At 53.2% G+C, this 21,444-nt stretch overlaps 1 protein-coding gene across 4 annotated transcripts in view; it reads right to left on the minus strand.

The window, feature by feature from the left end:
• Positions 1 to 5,364: 5,364 nt before the first annotated feature.
• TEAD4 (TEA domain transcription factor 4) overlaps positions 5,365 to 21,444 on the minus strand; it is a 64,062-nt gene continuing 47,982 nt past the window's right edge. For 3 of the 4 annotated variants that reach the window (XM_045071689.1, XM_045071692.1, XM_045071690.1), the window contains 3 exons: positions 11,532 to 11,672; positions 10,434 to 10,586; positions 5,365 to 10,318 (listed from right to left, as the gene is read on the minus strand). In XM_045071689.1, coding sequence (XP_044927624.1) covers positions 10,205 to 10,318; positions 10,434 to 10,586; positions 11,532 to 11,672 — 408 coding nt within the window. In that variant the 3' untranslated portion in view covers positions 5,365 to 10,204. The other variant, XM_045071691.1, reaches the window with a different exon arrangement.

Genomic DNA, 21,444 nt, shown 5'->3' on the forward strand with positions numbered 1-21,444 from the left:
GGGTCAGTCAAGATTAAAGGGGGCCATGGGTGGGATGGACAGAATGGTATTTCCCAAGGGCTCTTCGGGGCCTAGGGCTTGAGCTGGGGAGCAGCATGTGCTCTTGGAAGTCACAAGGCTGACTTTGATCTCAGCTTCTACTCGCCAACTATGTCACCTGCAGCAAGGTACTTAAAAGGCCCCTCACCTTGCCGTTCGGATGGTGCAGACCCTGGATCAGCTTAAAATCTGTGTATCCTGGTGATTGGTGGGGATTTCGAGAGAGAAATTGGAAAGAAGTCAGCAAAGTCGTTACTGAAGAGGAAAAGCAGAAGGCGCGATTCATGCCAAACTTCAGAAGCTCGGAGCGGGCCTCTGAAGAAGGGAGGCTGCAAAGAGCAATGGGTCCCTTTGATCCTGAGACACTTACACGGTCACAGGACACTCAGCAGACTTGGTCTGAACATCTGATTGCTACCTGATTACTTCCCAAACAGGATTGCTAGCAGGCCAGCTGGCAGAGACACTTTCCCCGTGTTGATGCTTGTCTAATTTTTGCCTCCTTTGTTCTCCACCGTCTCCTTCATTCTACTTCATCCCTCTAGAAATAGAAGCCTTTTCTTGAAAAGGTGAGAAAGCGTTGATCGCGGCACCAAATAACACTTTCTCCTGGAGCCGGGGCTCGCGGGCACATCCGCGGACATCGGAGCTTGCCAAGGATCTCCCCAGCATCGGGCAAACTCTGGGGCAGAACTTCCCGCATGTCCATCTCCTGCTCTTCACCCGCATCCCTGAGCCCTGGCTCGGAAGCCAGAATGCAGGCTGAAGTGTATCAGCTGCAACTCAGTAACCCCATGACCTGAGTCAGTGGTTTCCCTGAGCCTCCCGTTTCTTCATCTATAAAAAGAAGTCTGCAGAATCACAACGGAGCCGCAGACACCAGGCGCAGCAGCATGTCTGAAAGTGCTCTGTAAACTGAAAAGTGCTATGACCGTCGGGGTGGTATTGTTGCTGTGGTGGCTGCTGCTCCAGCTGTCCATGCTTCAACCCTATGCCTCTGTGCTTGTTGCCAAATCCAGTGATGTATCAGTTAGAATTCAGTTTGGCTGCTAACTACAAAAACACACAGAAGTAAAAGTGACTTAAAGAAGGTAATTGATTTCTCTCTCATCTGAAATCTGTCCACAGTTGTTATGCTGCTCCATGGTATCAAAGATCCAAGATCTTTTTATCTTGTTGCTTTACCATGGATAACTTCCATTCCTGAGGTCACCTCATGGCCCAAAATGGCTGTAGGAGATCTGGCCATCATATAACAAACTAGTCAACTGAAAAGAGCTCAGTAGAGCATTCCTTCTCCCTTTTAGGACACTTCTGGAAGGTGTAGCTCTCTTTACCTCATTGGCCATCCTAGACAGAGAGCCACATCTAGCTGCAAGGGAAACTAGGAGATAGAGTATTTATTCTGAGTGACCATGTGCCCAGCTAGGACTCAGGAAGAGGGGGAAGCTAGGGAGTCTCTACCAGAAATGGGCGTTTCTCCATCTTGATCTTAATCTACCTGTCAGTGGCATGTCAGCACTCCCTAAACACTTTCTTTCCTTCACTACTGAGAAGGAAAATACACCTTCCCAATTTTCCTCCTCCTCTCTTCTACCCTTAAATGTTGGAATGACTCAGGGCCGTCCTGGGGACACCCCTTCTTTCCCTGTCCATATTCTCTTTCTAGGTGATCTTATCTAGTCTCAAGGACCTAATTGCCAGTGCAGATGCCAGGAAATCCTAAATCCAGCCCTGGCCTCTCCCCCTAATTCCAGAATCATATATACACTTGCTACTTGCCATCCCCACTCGTGTCTCAGCCTGACTCCTCCCCACCCACAGACTTGCTCCTTCCCAAGTTTCTCCCATCGCGGTAAATGGCACCAGTGACTTCGGTCAGGGAATTCAGAGTTGATCTTTTTTTTTTTTTTTTTAAGATTTTATTTATTTATTTGACAGAGAAAGATCACAAGTAGGCAGAGAGGCAGGCAGAGAGAGGAGGAAGCAGGCTCCCCGTTCAGCAGAGAGCCTGATGCAAGGCTCGATATCAGGACCCTGAGATCATGACATAAGCCGAAGGTAGAGACTTAACCCACTGAGCTACCCAGGCACCCCCTCGGAGTTGATCTTAATGCCTCACTTTTCCTATACTCTCCACAACCACACCATCAGGAAGTCATGGTGACTGTCTTCAAAACATATCTCAAGGTCCACTTGCTTTTATATGAACCTCAGTGCTCTAGTCTAAAGCACTGTCATGTCTCCCCTAGATCACCACAGTAACCTCTAACTGGGCCTCCCTGCCACCCCTTCCTGCCTCCTGTTACCTGTCTTCACAAGACAGAGTGAGATTTTAAATAAGCAAATTGGGACAAAGGGGTTGATTCAACACAGGCACATACTTTGTTCCCTCTGGAAACTCTTCAAGGATGACCATAAACATTTTCTAAGGGATATATCCTACAGAACAAAGAGTACAGGGAGGGAATACTAGTTAAAAAAATTCAGAAGTCGGAAAACAGAAGGGTGAGTGCCAACTGATTTAGCCTACTTAAGAAAGCGGAATCCTTGCCCAGACAAATCCAGAAAGGAACATGACTTATTCCACCGAATGCCCCAAAGTCAAGCCTTGATGGCACCAGGTGTCTCTAGAAGTGGAGGTAAAGAGAGGAGGACTCAAATTCAGTTCAAGAAGAGACAGATGCGGGGCGCCTGGGTGGCTCAATGGGTTGGGGCCCCTGCCTTTGGCTCCGGTCATGATCCCAGGATCCTGGGATCGAGCCCCGCGTCAGGCTCTCTGCTCAGTGGGGAGCCTGCTTCCCCCTCTATCTCTGCCTGCCTCTCTACCTACTTGTGATGTCTGTCAAATAAATAAATAAAAACTTAAAAAAAAAAAAGAAGAAGAAGAAGAGACAGATGCTCCAAATCCTCTCCTTGACTCCATGAAGCCACAGGATGGTCTCCACACCCAGGCAGAAGCTGGCAGAGCGGGACAGGGAGTGGCTCTGGGCTGGGGTGCCAGGTCCAGAAGCAGCAAACAGAGTGATGGAAGCGTCTACAGTGAACGTTGAGATGTCCTTGACACTCATCCCCCACTGGGTTCCCACAATGCTGGGGGCTGGACCATTCTCCCCAGTGTGAAGCTGAAGGGACCCCTCCCCCCGGAATCTTACCAGATAAGGAAGAAACCCTACAGAAATCCACCTGCCAACATCACAGCTTCCAGAGGGCCACAGAGTGCAGCCCACCCGGACACATGCCCAGGGCGTCAGAGCCACGCAAGGGCTGTGGGTAGCCCTGTGAAGTATGGACAACCGAGGGGGACTAGCTTGTGAGGAGAGGCTCGGCTATGGGCATCAAAGACCAAGCGCACCAAGAGCGTTGCAGCCGGGAGGAAACACATCAGGCTGGGAGAGGAACCACGGCTCTGACGCCACTGCTCGCCTCAGGAAGGTCAGGGCAGACCCGGCCCCCCACCCTGGGAACTGCAGAGACCCCAGCACGCTGCGATCCTTCCTGCGCCCAGTGCTTTCCACCCCAGCACCCTCAAAATAGGGGTTCCCTTCCCTAGGTCCTCAGGGGCCGGCTCCTGTCCCCCTCAGAGAGGCCTTCGAAGGAGGCCCCCAGCCACAGCCTAACACAGGAGTAGCTCCTCCTGGAGAGGGCCAGAGAGTCAGTCCTCAGGCATGGCCGGCCACTGGTGGTCTTGGCCCCACCGCCCAGCACTGGGACACTGCGTGAAAGTCACTGTGCCCAGTAGGGAACAGGGACTGTGGCTGTGTTCCAATCACATTCTATTTAGACCCTGAAACTTGATTTGCAGATTTATTTTCAACGATTTGAAAATGTAAAAACCATTCTTCGCTTCTGAGCTATCCAAAAACAGGCAGCAGGCCGGATGCGGCCAAACCCTGTTCTGATACACCATCCTGTTTTATTTTTGTCAAAGCACTGACCGCTTCCTGCTGTTTTTTGTCTGTTTGCCTTCTCTCGTTCTTATCCTTTCCCTGCTAGAACGGGGGTCCTCTGAGAGCCGAGGCCCTCATCTCCCTTCCCTCGGCGCCTAGAATAGTGCTTGGCACACGGCGTGCGCTCAGCAGTGTCTGCCACGAGCCAGATGCCTGCTGTGCCACATGGGGACCCCATACCCCCAGCTCCGCTGGCAGTGCCCGACGGGACCCGCCTTGCGGATGACGACGCTACTCCCAGCCCTGCCTTGCCCTCTCCCCTTTCTCTTGTTTCCTGCTCCCCTTCCTTCCCTTCCTCAGTCCCAAGCTGTGGGCCCCTCTATGAGGCCCAGGGCTACCCACAAACCTGAGAGCCAAGAAACACTCCCCCTATGGCCGCCTGTCCTCTACGCTCCCAGAGCTCAGGATGGGGGAGCCGTGGTGAGCCGCTGGGCCAGCCCCCAGACCCAGAGGCTGACCAGCAGGCCCTGCCAGCAAGGCCAGGCTTCCGGCTACCAAGAGAGGGAGAGAAGTTGGAGAAAATGAAGCTTTAGGACAACCCCCTCTTAGGGAGGCCGGCACAAGCACTCTAACTTTTCAGCATGATGTAATGGGGGGGGGGTTGTGGAGACGAAGAAGGAGCGGTCTCTCAACCAGTGTCCACAGGAGAGGAGTCCCTGGGAGAACTCCAGCTCCCAACGTGGAGGCAGGACCACCAGACTCTGAACACTGGTGCTCACGTTCCTTTAAGCTCACCCAACTCCCGACTTTGAACATATGCACAAGCTACTGTACTCAAGTGACCCAGTCTCCTGAGGAGAAAGGAATGTGCCAGCGAACAGACAAGTGTGGCCGTGGCCGGGGCGCGGCGCTGCTCCAGGCAATGGCCTTAGCCATCCTGCCTGTGGGTCTGCTTGCTCTCGGATCAAGGGCTGAGATCACGCTCCTCATGTGCCAAGCTAAGAGCCACATTCCCACCAGCCCCTGCCTGCACCTCGTGCCCTGACCACTCTTCAGATCCAGCGGGTTCTGCGCACTCTTGTGGCTGACGAAGGACCTAACGCTCCGCGTGGCAGACCCGCCGTGCCCACGGAAGCCGGTGCTGGCACTCAAGTCACGGGAGCTGGATGGCCACCGAGGCTCCATGCTCTGCCGGGATGGCGGCACAGACCTGGGTGTCCCCCACTTCTGCAGGCACCACCCAGGGCTCTCTCTCCTCTTAGGAGGGACTGGGCTGGCCGGGAGGTGGCCCAAGGGGCTCCGAGTCGCTGCCCCCACAGATGTGGTTCAGTGGCCACTGCCCCCCTGGCTCCAGCCGGCTGCGGCGGCTGCTTTGGGCTCTGGTCACACAGGGACTATTTCAGTCCCAGAAAAACAAACCACTCACACAAAGTCCTCTGTGTAGGTAGCAGACTTTACTGAAGATTTGGGGGGACAAGGGTTACATAGCAAAAATACAAAAACTTAAAGTTGAATATTAGACAGCCACGAGCTTAAAAATAAAAAGACATTACCATTCCGGCCAACTGGGCAGCACTGGGGCACCTCCCCCGTCCCCTCCCAGGAAGTAAACAGAGCCCAATCGCAGACGGCCTCTTACTCAGGGTGGCCTGTCCCACCATTGGTTGCGTGCTCCCTGTCGAGGAGGCCCCTTCCCTGGGGCCTCTTCCCCCTCACGTGCCACAGACTTATTTCCTCAGGTAAGAACACTCCCCATTTCTGAGACTCAAGGACAAAAGTCTATGCGTGGTCTCTGTGCTGGACAGTTCCCACGACCCTGACACAGAGCAGAGCTTGGGCGTTTTCTGTGAACGTATGTGCACATGCGTGTGCATGTGGGTGTGTGCGTGTTCGGGGTGGAAAGAGCAGAGGTCAGGGCAGGTCCTAACACACCTAAGTCACCACCACTTCCTGGGTGCCCACCGTGAGCTCAGGCTGTCACCTCTGTCCAACAGCAGCCCCGAGTCAAAGCCATGTGAGTCCCATCTCACCAGCAGGGCTACGAGGGTCTGGGAGCGGGGGCTAACTGCTCGAGGCTGCGGAATGTGGCAGCAACCACTCCAGCTTCTTGAGAACGACACCCGTCTCTATTTAAGTCTTTGGGGCAGAGCTTCTTGTTTTCACTTCTGGAGCTGACATACCAGGTAACAGAAGAGGGGCTGGGACAGGGCAACTGTGGGCTACCCCCACCCCCGAGCTAAAACCTCACACCATGCGGGTCTGGCCCGGGGAGCGCTGCACACCCCACAGAGCCCCGCACCAGGCCCGGCACCACAGGCCAACAGGAGCTGCCTGCCTCCTACCTCCAGCCCCATCAGTGTGCCCTGCCCACTGTCCCCCAAAGCCCACAGCTGGGGAGAGGATGCAGGTACCTGACACAGTCTGAGTGTCCCAAGCCACGGCTGCCCCCCTCCCCCAATTCTTGCTCCACCAGCTTTAGTCCTGAAGGGCAGAGTGGGTGTCTACACACGCACCCATGCACACACACACACCCTAAGCCCCTCTGTGGGGTCGCTCACCCCACTCCACGGAAGTCACTGGTAGCCACTGAGGCAGTGTGCTCGTCACCGTCAGACCAGAGGTCTGTTTCCATGTCCCCAGCCCAGCCATGCACCCAGCTGGCTCTAGACAGGTTAGGAGGGGCAAGGACTCCACCCTCGAGGGCTCAGGGCCTTCACCTGCCGGGGCGCAAACAGCAGGAATCGCACTGCCTGGTACACGAGCCCTCCTTCGGCGGATGTTTACTGAGCACCTGCTGTGGTCCAGACCTGGTGTTTGGTTTACAGAAAGTAACAGACGGAGGAAGCTACAGTCTCCACCCACAGACAGAGTCTGGGAGGAAAGACAGACGCAGGAGCAGACAATTACACATGCTTCTCTGTGGGCCCCACTAGCCCCAGCGTCGGTTTCTTAAAAAAAATCGAAGATTAAAGATCAAAAAGACTTACTCCCTTGCTTCAAACACTTCCAGGACCTCCCTTCGCATGGAATAAAATCCAAAGTCCTTGCCAAGCTAGGGGGTGGTGGGCTGGGAGAGGGAGCTGGCTTGCGTCTCCTTCCCCCTCGCCCCCGGGGTCTGGACGGCTGGCCCAGGGCCCGATCTAGCCTGTCGCCCCTGTAGCTTAGCCCATACAGCTCTTTCTGCACCTGCCCCACACCATACCTCCCTGCCTCTCCTCACAATGCCTTCCCCCCACCTTCCCCAGGCCGCAAGGCTTCCCCAGGGACTCTCATGTCAGCACCCTTCTCTGCCTTGAAAGCATGTGTCAGGCTGTATGTCCCATTACTTGCTCACTTCGTTTTCTTCCTCAGTGGACCCTGTCTGCCTGGGTCAGTGATCCCAGCGCCCGGCATGGAGCAGAAGCAAACAGCTGCTAACCGAGTGAACACATGAACACTCCAGGGAAGTGAGGTCACGGCTCTGTGCCCTGCTTCCTGCATCTGTCCCATGGGGATGGCACACCGCCCCTGACTTGAGGATGAGAAGGGACGACAGCAGTCCCTGTGTTCTGGGTCAGAAACAGAAGGCTTCTGCCACACAAGGGCAGGTGTGACTCACCCTTCTGCATGAAAGGGGGTGATCGCGCGCCGGCCCCTTAAGTATGAGTAGGAGTTCTCCAGGAGGAGGAGAGGCCAGGGCACAACTGGCCAGGGGAAGCTGCAGGGCCAAGGCCTAAAGGCAGGGAAGGATGCCTGATTCAGAGGGCACAGGGGAGTGCCAGAGAAGCCTGGGAGAGTGGTGGGCCAGGTCAGAGCTCCCACTGTCCCCCAGGGCCACAGCCTGCACTGTACCAGGGGGAGAGGCATCTACACCTGCATTCCCCATGGCTGAAAGGTCTGGAACCTACAGCTCTAAGTACATGACTTTCCACGAGGCAACTGAGGTCAGCTCCTGAAGAGAAGGGAGCATGCCCAGCTCACACCTGGCCCGGGCATCTGCCCTGCCTCGCTGTCACTGGGATCCAAAGGCTCATCTCCTGAACCCCTGCATGTGTGCCACGGCCAAGAGGCTGCTCACACATCCTTGTGAGCATCTGCCTGAAGGTCCAGTCAAGCCAGAAGGGGAGGCATCATGAGTTCTCCTTATCCAAACAGCCCGAGGGGAAAGGCGCAGGGTGAGGGTTGTGACAGTGACCGGGAAGGGGTGGGAGAGCCTCACACAAACCCGCCGTGGACATGTGAGCACATGCTGTCTGCTCAGGGCCTCCTGGACCCCATGACCTCTGCCCCACAGCACGTCTTTTATGAGAGCCGACCCCCACATACAGTGGAGTCACGCAACTTGGCACGAGGTCTAGCAGCAGTCCAGAGGCATTTTTGGTTAAAGTTGTTTTCTGGGGAGAAGAGGCAGCCCCCGGCTGTGAGGGCAGGACACCAGACAGCTGGCTTCCTTTCCCCATCTGGAAGGCTGGCCAGCCTTCATCCCACCTGCTTATCTAAGCACTGCCCATCCTCTAAGGGGCAGCCCCTCTCCACCACAACCTCTTCCCTGGGTCTACCAACCCCTGCTCTCTCGCAGCTCTGACCTCTAGCTTCGGTGAGGCACAGCCAGCCCTGCTTAGGAGTCTCCAGTCCAACTCTTCAGACTGCAAGCTCTGGCTATTAATAATAATGTGTATTTCTCGAACACATTTATGTGCTCGGCACATTCTAGGCACTCTACGTATCCGAGGTAGGTACTCTTATAATACCCATTTTACAGATGGGGAAACTGAGGCACAGTGAAATTAAGTAACTTGCCCCAAAGCCACAAAGCTACTCAGCAGCTGAGTGCCAGGATTTCGATCCTAGCTGTCTGACTCAAGCCCTCAATCCTAACCACCATTCCGTGACACCTCCTAGATGCTGTCTTAGTCACTTCTGTACTCCCATAATAGCTCCCTGAGTGCTGGGCACAAAGTAAACACCTGCCGGTTGAACCTCCATTCCCTTCTGCTCCAGGCTTCTGGAATTGTGGTTCCCATTAAGGGTGATAGAGGGCCACTAGATGGCAGCAAAGAACCAGACCCAGGCCTCCCTGAGGGAGGGGAGGATAAAATAATTACATTCATTAGTGCATCTTGCACCAGGCACTTTCGGACGTCAGCTCTCCTTCTCACTAAGGCCTCCTAAGGTCGGTGCTATTGCCCCATTGCCCTCCCCTTTACGGAGAGCAAAGGACCCCAAGGCTAAGACAGGTGGAGAAATTTGCCAGAGGTCAGACAGCTAGGAATACCGGGACTGAAGCCAGGACCACCAAAACCCTAAGCCTGTACAGTTCTCCGAAGAGAGAAACCAGGGAACCCTTCACTGGTTCCCTCGAGGCCCAGGGTGGGCTCCACAGCCCTCCTCCACCCACAGGGCACACAGAAACTACCACTGTCCCGGGAGGGAGCACAAAGCCTGGGCTGGCTCAGAGGCAGTCACCACCCAGCAGATAACCAGGCTGGCAGGGAGCCCGAGGTAGGACTCACAGAACACGAGAACTGGGTGGTCTTAGAGACCACTGGTCCACTACAGACCTTTGACCCACCTTCTCGGCCTTCACCCCCACAAACAGTGCTGCGTGACACCAGCCTCACCACCTAAACTCCACAGGCTGGCCTCAGCACCGCCACTCCTGCCCTCCTTGTCTCAAGCTCTGGGCTATGGAACCCACTCTCACCGGGGATGCATGAAAACTTCTAGAGAGTTCTGGCTACATCCCCTCCCGGCCTTTCCAATAACTGTCACCTCCACACCTAAAACCTGAGCCCTGGACTGGACCAAGCCTCCCTGTTGGCTGTCCTGCAGACAGGGCACCAATGGTGGCCGCAACACCATGCACCAGTCCCTGCAGGGGCATACGCGGGGATGCCCAGCACAGAGCCCTGAACCCAAGCCCCGACCCCCCAGCGTGGCCGGCAGCACAGTGCAGGGCTCGAATGGCAGCAGGGGATCCATCCCATCGGGAGCTCTGCATCTGGCGACATTCCTGGCCGAGTCCATGGGGCACCTGTGGGGCTGCTTCTGGCCTGCTTCCCAGTCTGCTCCCCTTCTCCCACGGTCCCTCCCAAGGCTCAGACAGCCAGATCAGGTCCTGGGAAAATACACACCATCTTGGGTTTATTTGGGGTTGGGCATTGCAGGTTCAGGCACAGTTTGTTCCTGGACAGGAAGAGTCGGGACCTCTCCGCTCTCCTGGCACTTCGGGCCTCTGCAGATCCCCTCCCCACATCCCTGCACACACGACGTCTCTTCCCCCCTCCCTGCGTCTCTTATTCCTTCACCAGCCGGTAGATGTGGTGCTGAGCCCCGTGCTCGCTGGCTGACACCTCGAAGACATAGGCGACGCATAGCAGTGTCTCCTGCGTGTCTCTGTTGGTGACCACCTGCAGGGGACAAGAAAGATGAGAGTTAAAGCCCCAAACAGGGGCACGACGTTGTCTCGACCCACTGATCCCTTCCTGCCGCACACCTGCAGCGCACCTGCCCCCCATCACGCACCTGCAGGATGGTGAAGTTCTCCAGCACGCTGTTCATCATGTACTTCTCGGGCAGGTGCTTCAGCTTGTGGATGAAGTTGATCATGTACTCGCAGAGCGGGGACCGATGAATGCGGTAGGAGTAGTGGCCGTTCTCATAGCGGGCGTACTCTGTCTGCAGGACCCAGGGGGCAGCGGGGGCTTAGAATCTCTCTTGACCACTTCCTGCCCCGGCCCAGCTCTCTGGGGAAGCTCCGTGACCCACTCACTGTCCACCTCCTCCGTCAGTGACGGGCAGACCAGGCCGAGGAGGAGGGAGCTCAAGGACAAAAGCGCAGTGGTACTAGGCAAGATGGGACAGAGCAGTGACTCAGTCCTGCCAGCATATGAACACACACTAATAGGCACGACAAGGGCGCGGGAGCAGGGTACGTCTGAGCCACACTGCAGGGCTATCCCGATGTTGATCTCCCGGCTGCCAATATAATACTCTAGCTACACAGGACGCTGCCGGGTGAAGGTACACGGGGTGACAATGGCACAGCATGTGGAGCTGTATGTAATTCTCTCAAAATAAACATTTAATTAAAAAATAACTCAAGGGGCAGGCACCTGGGTGGCTCACTGGGTTGGGAGACTGTCTTCACCTCAGGTCATGATCCCAGAGTCCCGGGATCAAGGCCCTCATTGGGCTCTCTGCTTGGCGGGGAGCCTGCTTCCCCCTCTCTCTCTGTCTGCCTCTCTGCCTGCTTGTGATCTCTCTGTCAAATGAATGGATAAAATCTCTTAAAAAAAAAAAAACTCAAAAAGCATTTTATAAACCACTATTGGTGCAGAGAGGGTTTTAGGCACTGGTGTGTTTCCACGGTCCCCAGGTGACCACAGGGGTGGCAGGGGCTGAGAAGCCCGGGGCTGGGCGTGCTCTCTGCCCTGGTGCCAGCCTGGCATCGGGTTGGGTTGGACATGAGCTGGGTTACTGATAACTGGCGGGCATGTGAGAGGAATAGCTCACGGACTCAGACAGACATGGGCAAAGCGGTGGGGACAGGATGAAGGGCAGCCTGAGGCAGGGATGGGCCTGCCTTAACAAACACGCGGGGCGGGGTTGGGGGGCTCCTACCTCCACTTTCTCTACCACCTGCTTGCCAAAAGAGCAGACCTTGGTGGAACAAGTGATTATCATGTTCTCTGGACTCTCGTACTGGCTGGAGACCCCGTAGAAGGAGCTGCCTTCATCCTCGATGTTGGTGTTGAGGTCTGCCTGGAGGAAGACACAGGGAAGACTCACAGTGGACTGGTGAGTCAACAGAGGCCCTGCTGGGAGTGGACCTAGGGAGAACTCTGGGGCCACCGTCCAGGTTCTAGGGCCAGCAAGACATCAGGAAGGCCTGAAAAGAACTGGGAGAGTAGGATCTTGGAAAGCTTCCACCCTTCTCCACAGCCAGGCCTGGTGTAAAGTCAGGATGTGTTACCTAAACAATGGAAAAAGAGAACACTGTCATCTGCGTTAGTCATAGGCCTCCGCTACCCATTTAGGCACCAAAACATCCAGCATTGGGGCCCCCAACTTTGTCTTTAGGACTTCAGGTTTTATGGTTTTACAGTCTAAGGCTTTGCTCTTGTTAAACTGCAAACAACTGAATCTATATCAGTCATTTCTATTTTAGTATGAATTTGTCAGATCCTTTCCAGAGTCAATTTTGATAGTGCAGTAAGCGTGGGAACAGAAAGCCAGAATGGGAGACTGGCGGAGGGGAGAGTAGGAGGGGGTGCCAGGACTCCTCTCCGTCTCATCCTCCAGTCCATCTGGTCACTGGACCCTGCCAGTGCTCTTTTGGAAACGGCTCTGGGGGCCGGCCTCTCACCCATGTCTATGGCAGTACTGAGTCCAGTCACCCCTGACTTTTCACATCTCTGCTGCAGCCTCCAGACGAAGCCCCTCCACTGCTGGTCTTCCTCCCTTCGGTTCATTCTCTACGTTCTCTGAGAATTCTCTTCAAAAGACGAGTCTAACTGCACCCCTCCATGGTTAAAACCCTTTCACTGACCCTTTGCCATCAGAGAACCTGATGCTTGCTCCCCAGCCTGGCCTGGGAGCCCCTGGTCCCCTAGATCAGCTTCCTGCTGTTCCCCAACACACATCTTTTCTTCCTCTGCTGACAGCAGAGCCTCAAGTGCCTCCTGCTGGGTGTTGGGTTGATTTGAAATTTTTCTCTTAGCCAACATGGGGTAAGACTCCCAGTTTCACACACATCCCCTGCAAGTGGGATAGAAGCAGGATCTTGGCTTCAGCATGACCAGTGAGGCTCCCTGACCACAGGCCTGGCCCAGCCCCACAGAGCTGACAAGCGACGAGACACAGGTCTTCAAGCTCCCACTCCCACGCTTACTGCGTCCGGTAGAGTTACAGGGACGGAGGGAGAGCTCAGATGAGACAAGTCCACGCCTTGGCAGCTCTCAGGCAGACACTGTGCTTCTGAAGCCCTAAGCCAGTTAGGGGTCCCCATCCCCCAAGTTAGGGCCCCCCAGTGAATCATCCCATCTGAGCCAGGGCCTGCTAGCAGAGCAATTCAGAACTCAGAACAAACACACAGATCTAAAAAGGCTTCTTCTGAGGGTGCATTCTCTCCTCCCACCCACACAAGCAGCCTGAGCACCGCCAGGCTGGACCTAGAGCGCGGCAGCCCCACGACGCAGAAGCTCCGGATGAGGCTGAAGAATCTGACACCAAGGCCTCCTCTGAGCAAAACTCAGGGGCTCCCCAGAACCACGGAAGGTTCTGGCACCATTCAGAGCCGGGCACCAGGCAGTTCTGTTACCAGCCATTAGGGGATGCTCAGTCATTATGTTTCTCTCCTTTGGGGAAAGAAGTTTTCTGAGAGGAAGAACATTGTCTGGACTGCTGGGGACTGGTTCAATGTCTTACAGCACAATGAAAATATTAGGTCGCCACAAGGGCCTGAGTTTCCTGTTGAGTTTACTGAGGAGGGCCTGTGTTTACTGTGGTGAAATGAAGATGATTGCCGAGTGAAAAAAATAAAAGGCAGGTTATGGAACACAATGAGGATATGTTAACTTTCATGATGAGAAAAAGAAAATGGGCTGTTTTCATGCTGAATAGAATGGCACAGGTTTAGTGCACTCTGCAATGGTTTTAATGAGGCCTCTAGGAAGAAAGGAGAACAAGGAATTCCAGCTACATTCAAGGCTCAGCCTCCGAAATAAATAGCAGCATCTCGGCCCTGGGGTGGGGATGGAGCTGGGCAAGCAAGGGGTGCCCTGAGTCCTGGCTGGGAGTGGGGCGGGGGCGGTCCTCCCTGGGCTGGGAATTGAGGGCAGCTGGGACCAGCAAAGGCCTTCCGGTGAAGTACGTGGTGAACTGGGACCAAAATCCAGCTCTCCGTCTCCTATTTTCCCCGCTAAGTCACATGCTCCTCCTAGGAAACCAAGTTTGTCAGACTTCTTTAAAAAGGAACAGTTTGCTCAAAGTATGCTGCAGCCAGAAGCACAGGGCAGGAGCGTGAACAAGAGCTGGCAGGAAGGTCGGCTGCCTATGAAGGGCAGGCACCCGAACACGGGAGGGTGGGTGCCAGCCAAGGGGCAAGGCCAGGGCACAGAATGATGGCGCTCGAACCACAGCCACCGCCGGGGTCCTCTTGATGAACGACATGCTTGTGTAGCACCTACCAGGGCCCTGTTCTATCCCCACTGTTTTCTCTTAAATCCACTCATTCCTTCCGTCCATGCTAAGTCCAGGAAATCAGTCAGGAACTCTATTTTTTTCTGTGATAATTACTGCGTAACTATTAAAGGAGAAATATTTGTTTGTATGCCACCAAAAAGAATGCTGTGCACCAGGGCTGGGCAGGACCGGCCCAATCCCTCCCAGGTTCTTCCCAGCGCACAAAGGTCACAGTTGCCTAGCGCCCCCGCACCGCTCTGGACATGCCATGCCCTTCACCACCTTGTGCTGCCAGAATCTGTTCAGATGCCTTCGGCCCCTTCCAGATGGTAAGCACCCTGCCAGCAAGGACTCAGCTCTCCCAGGGGCCCCGGCCAGGCCTGGGGCGAGGCCCTCCTCCCAACCCCGTACCCGCCCCCGCCACGGCTGCCGCCTGTGGCTGTTCAGCCTCTCACCGCTGGGTGGCGCTAAGTGAGATGAGCGGTGAGCCCCGCATCCCTGCCCCACCATAACCTTTGCCCTAGCACACGCAGGTCTTGGTCCTAGCCTCCCACTCACCTGGCTCTTCCATCCCTCAGTCACCCATGTCTCCCGCCCCAGCCCAGCACAGTCAAGGGGAGTGGGGTCCAAAGAGGCTGAACGTTGTCTCTGCTATCAAGGAATTCATAACTGGTGGGACAGCAAGGAGTGAGATGCTGTGAGTGGTACAGAGAGAGGAAGAGAGAGAAGGAGGTAGTGGGAAAGAAAACAAGCTCCTGCTGTGCATCCTGGGGCCGGCCAGCCCTGTGGCCGCGCAGCCCAGAGCCAAGCAGATGTGGGCGGTGACCCAGACAAACCCTGCCCCCCACCTCCTCTTGGCCTCACTGCCTTATCCTCCCGGAGGACTGCCCCACACATCGTACACATCGCACACTTCTTGTCCACCTTGGCACCCCCTCACTCTACCGTGCTGGTTTTCTCTTTCTCAGCAGAAGGGGCACTCGCCCTCCTGCCCTCCGAGTGCCCCCACACTCTCCTCCCTTCGCCCTATTCATAGCTGTGGTGTGGGTGGGCAGCCCAGGCGGGGCCTGGAACAGGTGTGGGGGATCGGGTGACAGACAGATGAGCTGAGACAGCCGCAGCCCAGGAGAGGGGGCCGGAGGGGCTCAGATTCATTGTCATGTGCTGGCATGTGCCTGGGAGAAATGTCAGGGCCCAAAGGGAGCAGCAGGCTGGGATGGGGGCCGGTCTGATGTACTCTCCTCCCTCCGAGGCCTCAGTTCACCTCTGCCCGGCATTTTTCAACTTGCAGACTGGTGTTAACAGCCCTCGGTGTCCCCGAGCCCCCTCTCCACTGCCCTGAGGACAGAGGTGGCCCCAGCTGGTCCCACATGTTGTGGGGAAGGAAGAAGAGACTTCAGCTTCTCAGTCCCTGCGCCAGACCCTGCATGTCCCACCCAACAGAGCATAGTCTCACAACTCAACCCTCCTGCACCCCACGCCAGCTCCAGCTGGAAATGATTTGTCCCCCAGGCAGCAGCCTAGGAAATACCACCACGGCCCCATCAAAGGAAGAGTAACTTCCACTGGGGATGGGCTAGGAGGCTGGGTTAGGGACATCAAAGTCCTCCTCCCACTCCAAGAAGGCGCTGGTCAACTCCCCAGCATCTAGAAGGGAAGGCTTTGGAGGAGGCAGCTTTGTTTCCTTTCTAAGGAGTGCCGCCCCGCCTCCCAGGGGAGGGAGTGGCCAGGCCAGGGGCAGGAGCGGAGGGTTCCAGATGGTTGTGAGGACCCCAGAGCTGACCAAAAGGCTCATGCTTAGCAAAGAGGAGCATTTCCTTTTCCCCCATCACAGAATTTGTACAACCCTGGTGCCTCTGCCCACCCCATACAGGAGAGACCAGATGACTGCCCTGGAGCCCTGGCCGCTGGCAGGCCCCCATCTCTGATTTCACCTGTCCTTTCCCTGACCAAGTGTCTGCTCTTCAGAGAGGGACTGGCTCTAGAGGCTCAAGCAAAGGGCAGGGCACCTTGGGGCCCTCAGACACACAGCCTCCTGCAGACCATTAAGAACAAAACTGCTGATGGTTCAGATGGAGAAACGGGCCCAGAGAAGTGGAGATACACTCGGGCCACGGCTCTTGAGCTGCAGAGCAGAGACAAGAGCCTCTACATCCCAGCTGGAGCCCACTGCTGCCCCTCTGCTCCCCCAGGACACACCAGGAGGGCCCCACTTATAGCCCACCACACTCCCCTATATCTGTACACTAGTTATTGCCCAAGAACATGAGATTTGCTCCAGATCCTCCCACTTGGAATATGAGCACCTGGAAGACAAGGGCCATATTGGGCCCACACAGCAGGGGCCACGGGTACAGCCCATGGGCAGAGTGCAGGGACCACACAGAGAACTGGCCTGACCAATTTCCTCAGCACCAACTGTCCCCTCCCTTCCTTCTCCCATCCATCCCTATCACCAAATGATAAATGAAAGCATCAGAAGGAAGGAAGGATGTGGGCCACAAGCAAGGCTGGAGAGAACATTCTAATTCCTTTCCCTACTTGCCCACTCTCACCTGCAGGCAGGACAGTCCTCATTTTCTTTCTTTCTTTTTTTTTTTTTTTTTGTTAAGATCTTACTTATTTATTTGACGAACAGAGATCACAAGTAGGCAGAGCAGCAGGCAGAGAGAGGAGGAAGCAGGCTCCCCACTGAGCAGAGAGCCTGATGCGGGGCTTGATCCTAGGACCCTGGGACCATGACCCGAGCCGAAGGCAGCGGCTTTAACCCACTGAGCCACCCAGGCGCCCCAGTCCTCATTTTCTGGAAGAGAAGTCTGGGCTCCAGAGAACCCAAGAAGCCCAACTGCCCAACTCTACCCAGGATGCACAGTTCAGTCTGCTGTCTCTGCACTGCCACTATCTGCTGCTCCTCAGGGCCTTGTGGAGCCTCTTATAGGCAATCCACAACCTTCTCCAGCAGAAGCAGGACCCCACTTAGGGTCATCCCACAGCCACTCTGTAAGGTTGGGCAGTTCCATGTCCTGGTTCCAAGCACACACCCTAGACACACACTGAGTGTGAATCTGTTAAGCCGCTATGAACTGGCTGACCCTGGCAAGTCATTTCACTGCTCTGTGCCTCAGTTTCCCCTGTAGAGAATGAGGCCGTCAACTGAACCTGCCTTCAGTGTTGCAGCAAGCATGAAACATGCTGATACATGTAAAGTGATGGACAGTGCCTGGTGTAACCTTCCACTGAATGCCCTGACCTACGTCATGTGCATGTCACAAGAACGACTACAGGAAAGAGGCTTACCCTGGCTGGACGTCTCAAAGCCAGGCCCTTGCTTACTCCATTCCTCAGTGTCCCCCTCTTTTGTGAAAGGGGAGGCCTAGGATGGTCCTCATTTGGATGGTGGCTAGAAGAATACAGAATATTACTACTAACTAAAAGAAGGCAGGAGCTAGTGAAAAAGGCCCCAAATTCCCCATCCCCTCGCCCCCCAGGTACTGTTTCCACAAATGCCTCCTGCCAACCAGGCCTTCCTTCTGAAATGACAACCTCAGGGTAGCTGAGCCACTGCTGAGAAGGAGTCACTAATCACCTCCCCCAAGGTCCTTCTTCCAAGCCAAGGCTAAGTCGGGACTGGCGGGGCCTGGGGGAAGGATCACTCAAGAGAGTGTGCGGGCTTCCCCCCCCAAAAAAAGCGCCAGGAGCCCCCTCAACACACAGGAGGGAACGGGAGCTACTGCGCCTGCTACACAGAGACGCTGCTGACGGCGGCCCGTAGCAAAGCCTCTTACTTCCAACTTCAGGGCCGGGGCCAAAAGGGACAGTAGAGAGAGGAAATGGGGAAGTGAAGTGGGGTTAAGCTCCTCCTGGAAAAAGGAAGAAAGACATCCTGCCCCATACATCACACTCTTAAGGCCAGCCTGTCTGGGTGAGGTCCTGCCTGACCTAAACTAGAGCAGCCTCCTCCTCACTTCCAGTCTGGACGGTTGACTGATCCAGCTCAGGACAACTCTGGCCGTGTCCTTCCCTGCTGGGAAACCTTCTGTGATTCCTCATTACCTGAAGAGAAGGGATGGTAAAGATGTCGCCAAGTGCCACTATCTACCCCCATTGCTACACCCATGGTGGTCATCACTAGTCAATCTGGAACCTTCTGCCTCTAGATCTTCTCAAACCAGCATGCCAAACAAGGACTACCAATCCTCGAGAGGTGACACTCTAGTTAAAGCTGCTTTCCAGGACATCTGGTTAAAATGGAAGACAAACGATACAAGTTCACTTTTTTCCCTTCCAGGGAACCAACTAGAAACAATAGCAAGGAACTTTTTTTAATGTGTTGTGCCATAAACATGAAGCAAACAGAGGCGAAACCACACGGGCAAGAGAGTTCCACAAATTTAAGAAGGCTAAAGGCTGACCAGAGCTAGAAGGAACTCTACGGGTAAAGGAAGCAAGTGGAATCACAGCCTCAAAGCACCTTCAGAGGTCTTAGAGTAAAAAGTGAGCAGCCATGGTTGAGAGAAGCCCTGAGGGGCTTGGGCCTGGAGAAGCCAGGACAGTACAGGCAGGGAAGGCACGGGCTTTTTCGCACAAGACACTGACTGAAAGGCCGTACCAAGAGTGGTGAGGCCCACCTCTCCCACCCTTTGACAGAAGACCAAGAAATAATCATTAGAAAATTTACAGGAGGGCGTCAGGTTTCAGGGAGCAGGTCAGAGGGGGGAGAGAGAATTGACTGAAAGCTGCATAAGAAATGCTTGGATCCCCAGTCCTCCCCACTGTCCCACACCTTGGCTGCAGGGACCAAGTATATCCCCTTCCGGGGGCATCATTCAAGGAGAATTCTCTGGAGAAACTGAACAACCTCAAGGGGGGGAAAAAAAAAGGTCTAATAAACATGCTGACATTTATTGTTTCCCTCAAAAAAAACCAGATGACTCCTCAACCCCAAGCACCTTAAAGTGCAGCCCACCAGGTGACCCACCAGGTGACAAGTCCTACCCTGTACACAGAGCTCCCAATCACTAAATATGGACATGGTGCAAACAACAAAGGAAAGACTCCATCAGACTTCCCCAAAATGAAAACCTTCTCTGCTTCAAAGGACACTATCAAGAATGTGAAAAGAGCTGACAGCCTAGGAGACAGTATTTCCAAAACACACCTAATAAGGGACTTCTGTCTATAATATATAAGCTCAAACTCCATAATAAAAGACAACCCAACTTAAAAATCAGCAAAGGAGCTAAACAGACATTCCTCCAAAGAGGACAGACAGGTGACCAATAAGCACAGGAAATGCAAATCAAAACCACAAGGAATTCCACTTCACACCTACTGGGAGGGGTATAATCACAGAAAATAATCTAGGGTCAGCAGGGATGTGGATAAACAGGGACCCTCATAAAACCACTGGTGAGAATGTACTATGGCGCAGCCACTTCGGAGAACAGTCTGGGAGCTCCTCAAAAAAGGCAAAGAGTTGCTGCCATATGACAGAGCAATTCAAGACCCAAGTGTCTCCCCAAAAGACATGAAAACCTATAGCCCCAGAAAAACTTGGGTGTGAAATCCACAGTAGCATTATTCAGACAAGGTGGAAACAGCCCCAAGGTCCACCAACTGATGAATGGATAAACAAAACTTGGTATACCCATACAACGAAGTATTAGGGAAGCCGTAAATAACATTGAATTACACACTTTAAGTCGATGAATTATATGATAGGTGAATTATATATGAACCAAGAATTACAGACATTGTCAGACATCAAAACACATAGAAAAAAGGATGAAAAGGAAATAAATACAAAGAAGGGAACAGAAGAAACATAAACACATGGGTCTTACTTTGTATCCCAGGGAGATAAAAGAAAAGTTGTAGTCATGAAATAAGATCAGGATACCATCAAAGAATAAGAAGGAACTCTTAAAAATTAAAAATATTGGGAGGCACCTGGGTGGCTCAGTGGGTTAAAGCCTCTGCCTTCGGCTCGGATCCCTGGATCCTGGGATCGAGCCCACATTTGGCTCCCTGCTCTTCGGGAAGCCTGCTTCTCCCTCTCCCACTCCCCCTGCTTCTGTTCCTTCTCTCACTGTCTCTCTCTGTGTAAATAAATAAATAAAATCTTTAAAAAAATTAATTAAAAATATCATGGTCAAAGTTAGACATTCAGTAGAAAGTGGGGCAGAGAATGCCACCATATTCCATTAATCTAATCCATCACTAATTATACAATGCACCATGACCTTCTGAACCACTAAGAAAAATGCCATCAACTGAACTATGAACACAATAGCAACTCAAAGACTCATCCATTTTCTTCTATCATCATAGAACCCTAATTTTATTCAGAATGACAGTTTACTCAACTAAGAGTACAACCACACAGAATAATTAAGTGTTGTGTGTGACTTCCAAGAAAGCTCCATAGAGGATCTCTAGTGATTTCATGGAGTTGAAATCCTTGAAAAATAAACTACTTATTTATGCCACTGCTATACTGGGTTCTATGTAATATGTACTCAGATACATTCAACCAACTCAGAAGAATTAGAAGATATAGTTAAGGAAATCTCCAAGAAAATGAGTTGGAAAATCATAATGAGTTGTAAAAATCATAGAGAGTATCAAATCAAATGTACAAATCAAATCAAAGTACAAATCAAATGAGTTGTAAAAATCATAGAGAGTAAGTCCAGGATATCCAAAATAAGACTAATATGGGTTCTTGGATAAGAACACAGAGCCAACAAAGGGAAAGAAATCATATAAGTAAATTTTCCCAAATTTGAGTAACAAAATCTCACAATTCAAAGGGCCTGGCTTAAAAAATCAGAAAGTAAAAACATACATATCCCAAAGCTCCTCTATGTGAAACTTAAAGAGTGTTAAGGCATAGAGAGGAAATGCAAAATTTTCAGAGATAAAAAACAAAAACTAAAACAAAACCCAAGTGACATAACAAAGGACAGAGAATCAGAAAGTGACCACACTACTTGTGTTTGAAGACAATGGAGCAGTGTATTGAAAAATGATTCTTGAAAGTCATTTCTAGAAAAATGATTCATGACTTAGATCCTATACCCAATCAAACTATCAACCAAGTACAGAACAACAGGCAAAGACTTGAACATTTATCTATACCACATTTTTCCTTAGGGAAGTACCAGAGAATGCTTTCCAGAAAAATAAGCAGGGACACCAAAAAGAAACACGAGATCTGGAAAACCACAGATTCCACACAGGAGAAAAGCAAAACCAGGCTCCAGAAGGATCTGCTGCACTTCTCCACCACGGGCTAAGTGTGCACTTGTCAGACACCCTTGTCTGCACCCTGAACCCCTTTTCTGTGTGC

Source organism: Mustela putorius, unplaced genomic scaffold (genome assembly GCF_011764305.1).
Source record: "Mustela putorius furo isolate JIRA1106 unplaced genomic scaffold, ASM1176430v1.1 tig00003988_pilon_pilon_pilon, whole genome shotgun sequence".
Lineage (NCBI taxonomy): Eukaryota > Metazoa > Chordata > Mammalia > Carnivora > Mustelidae > Mustela > Mustela putorius.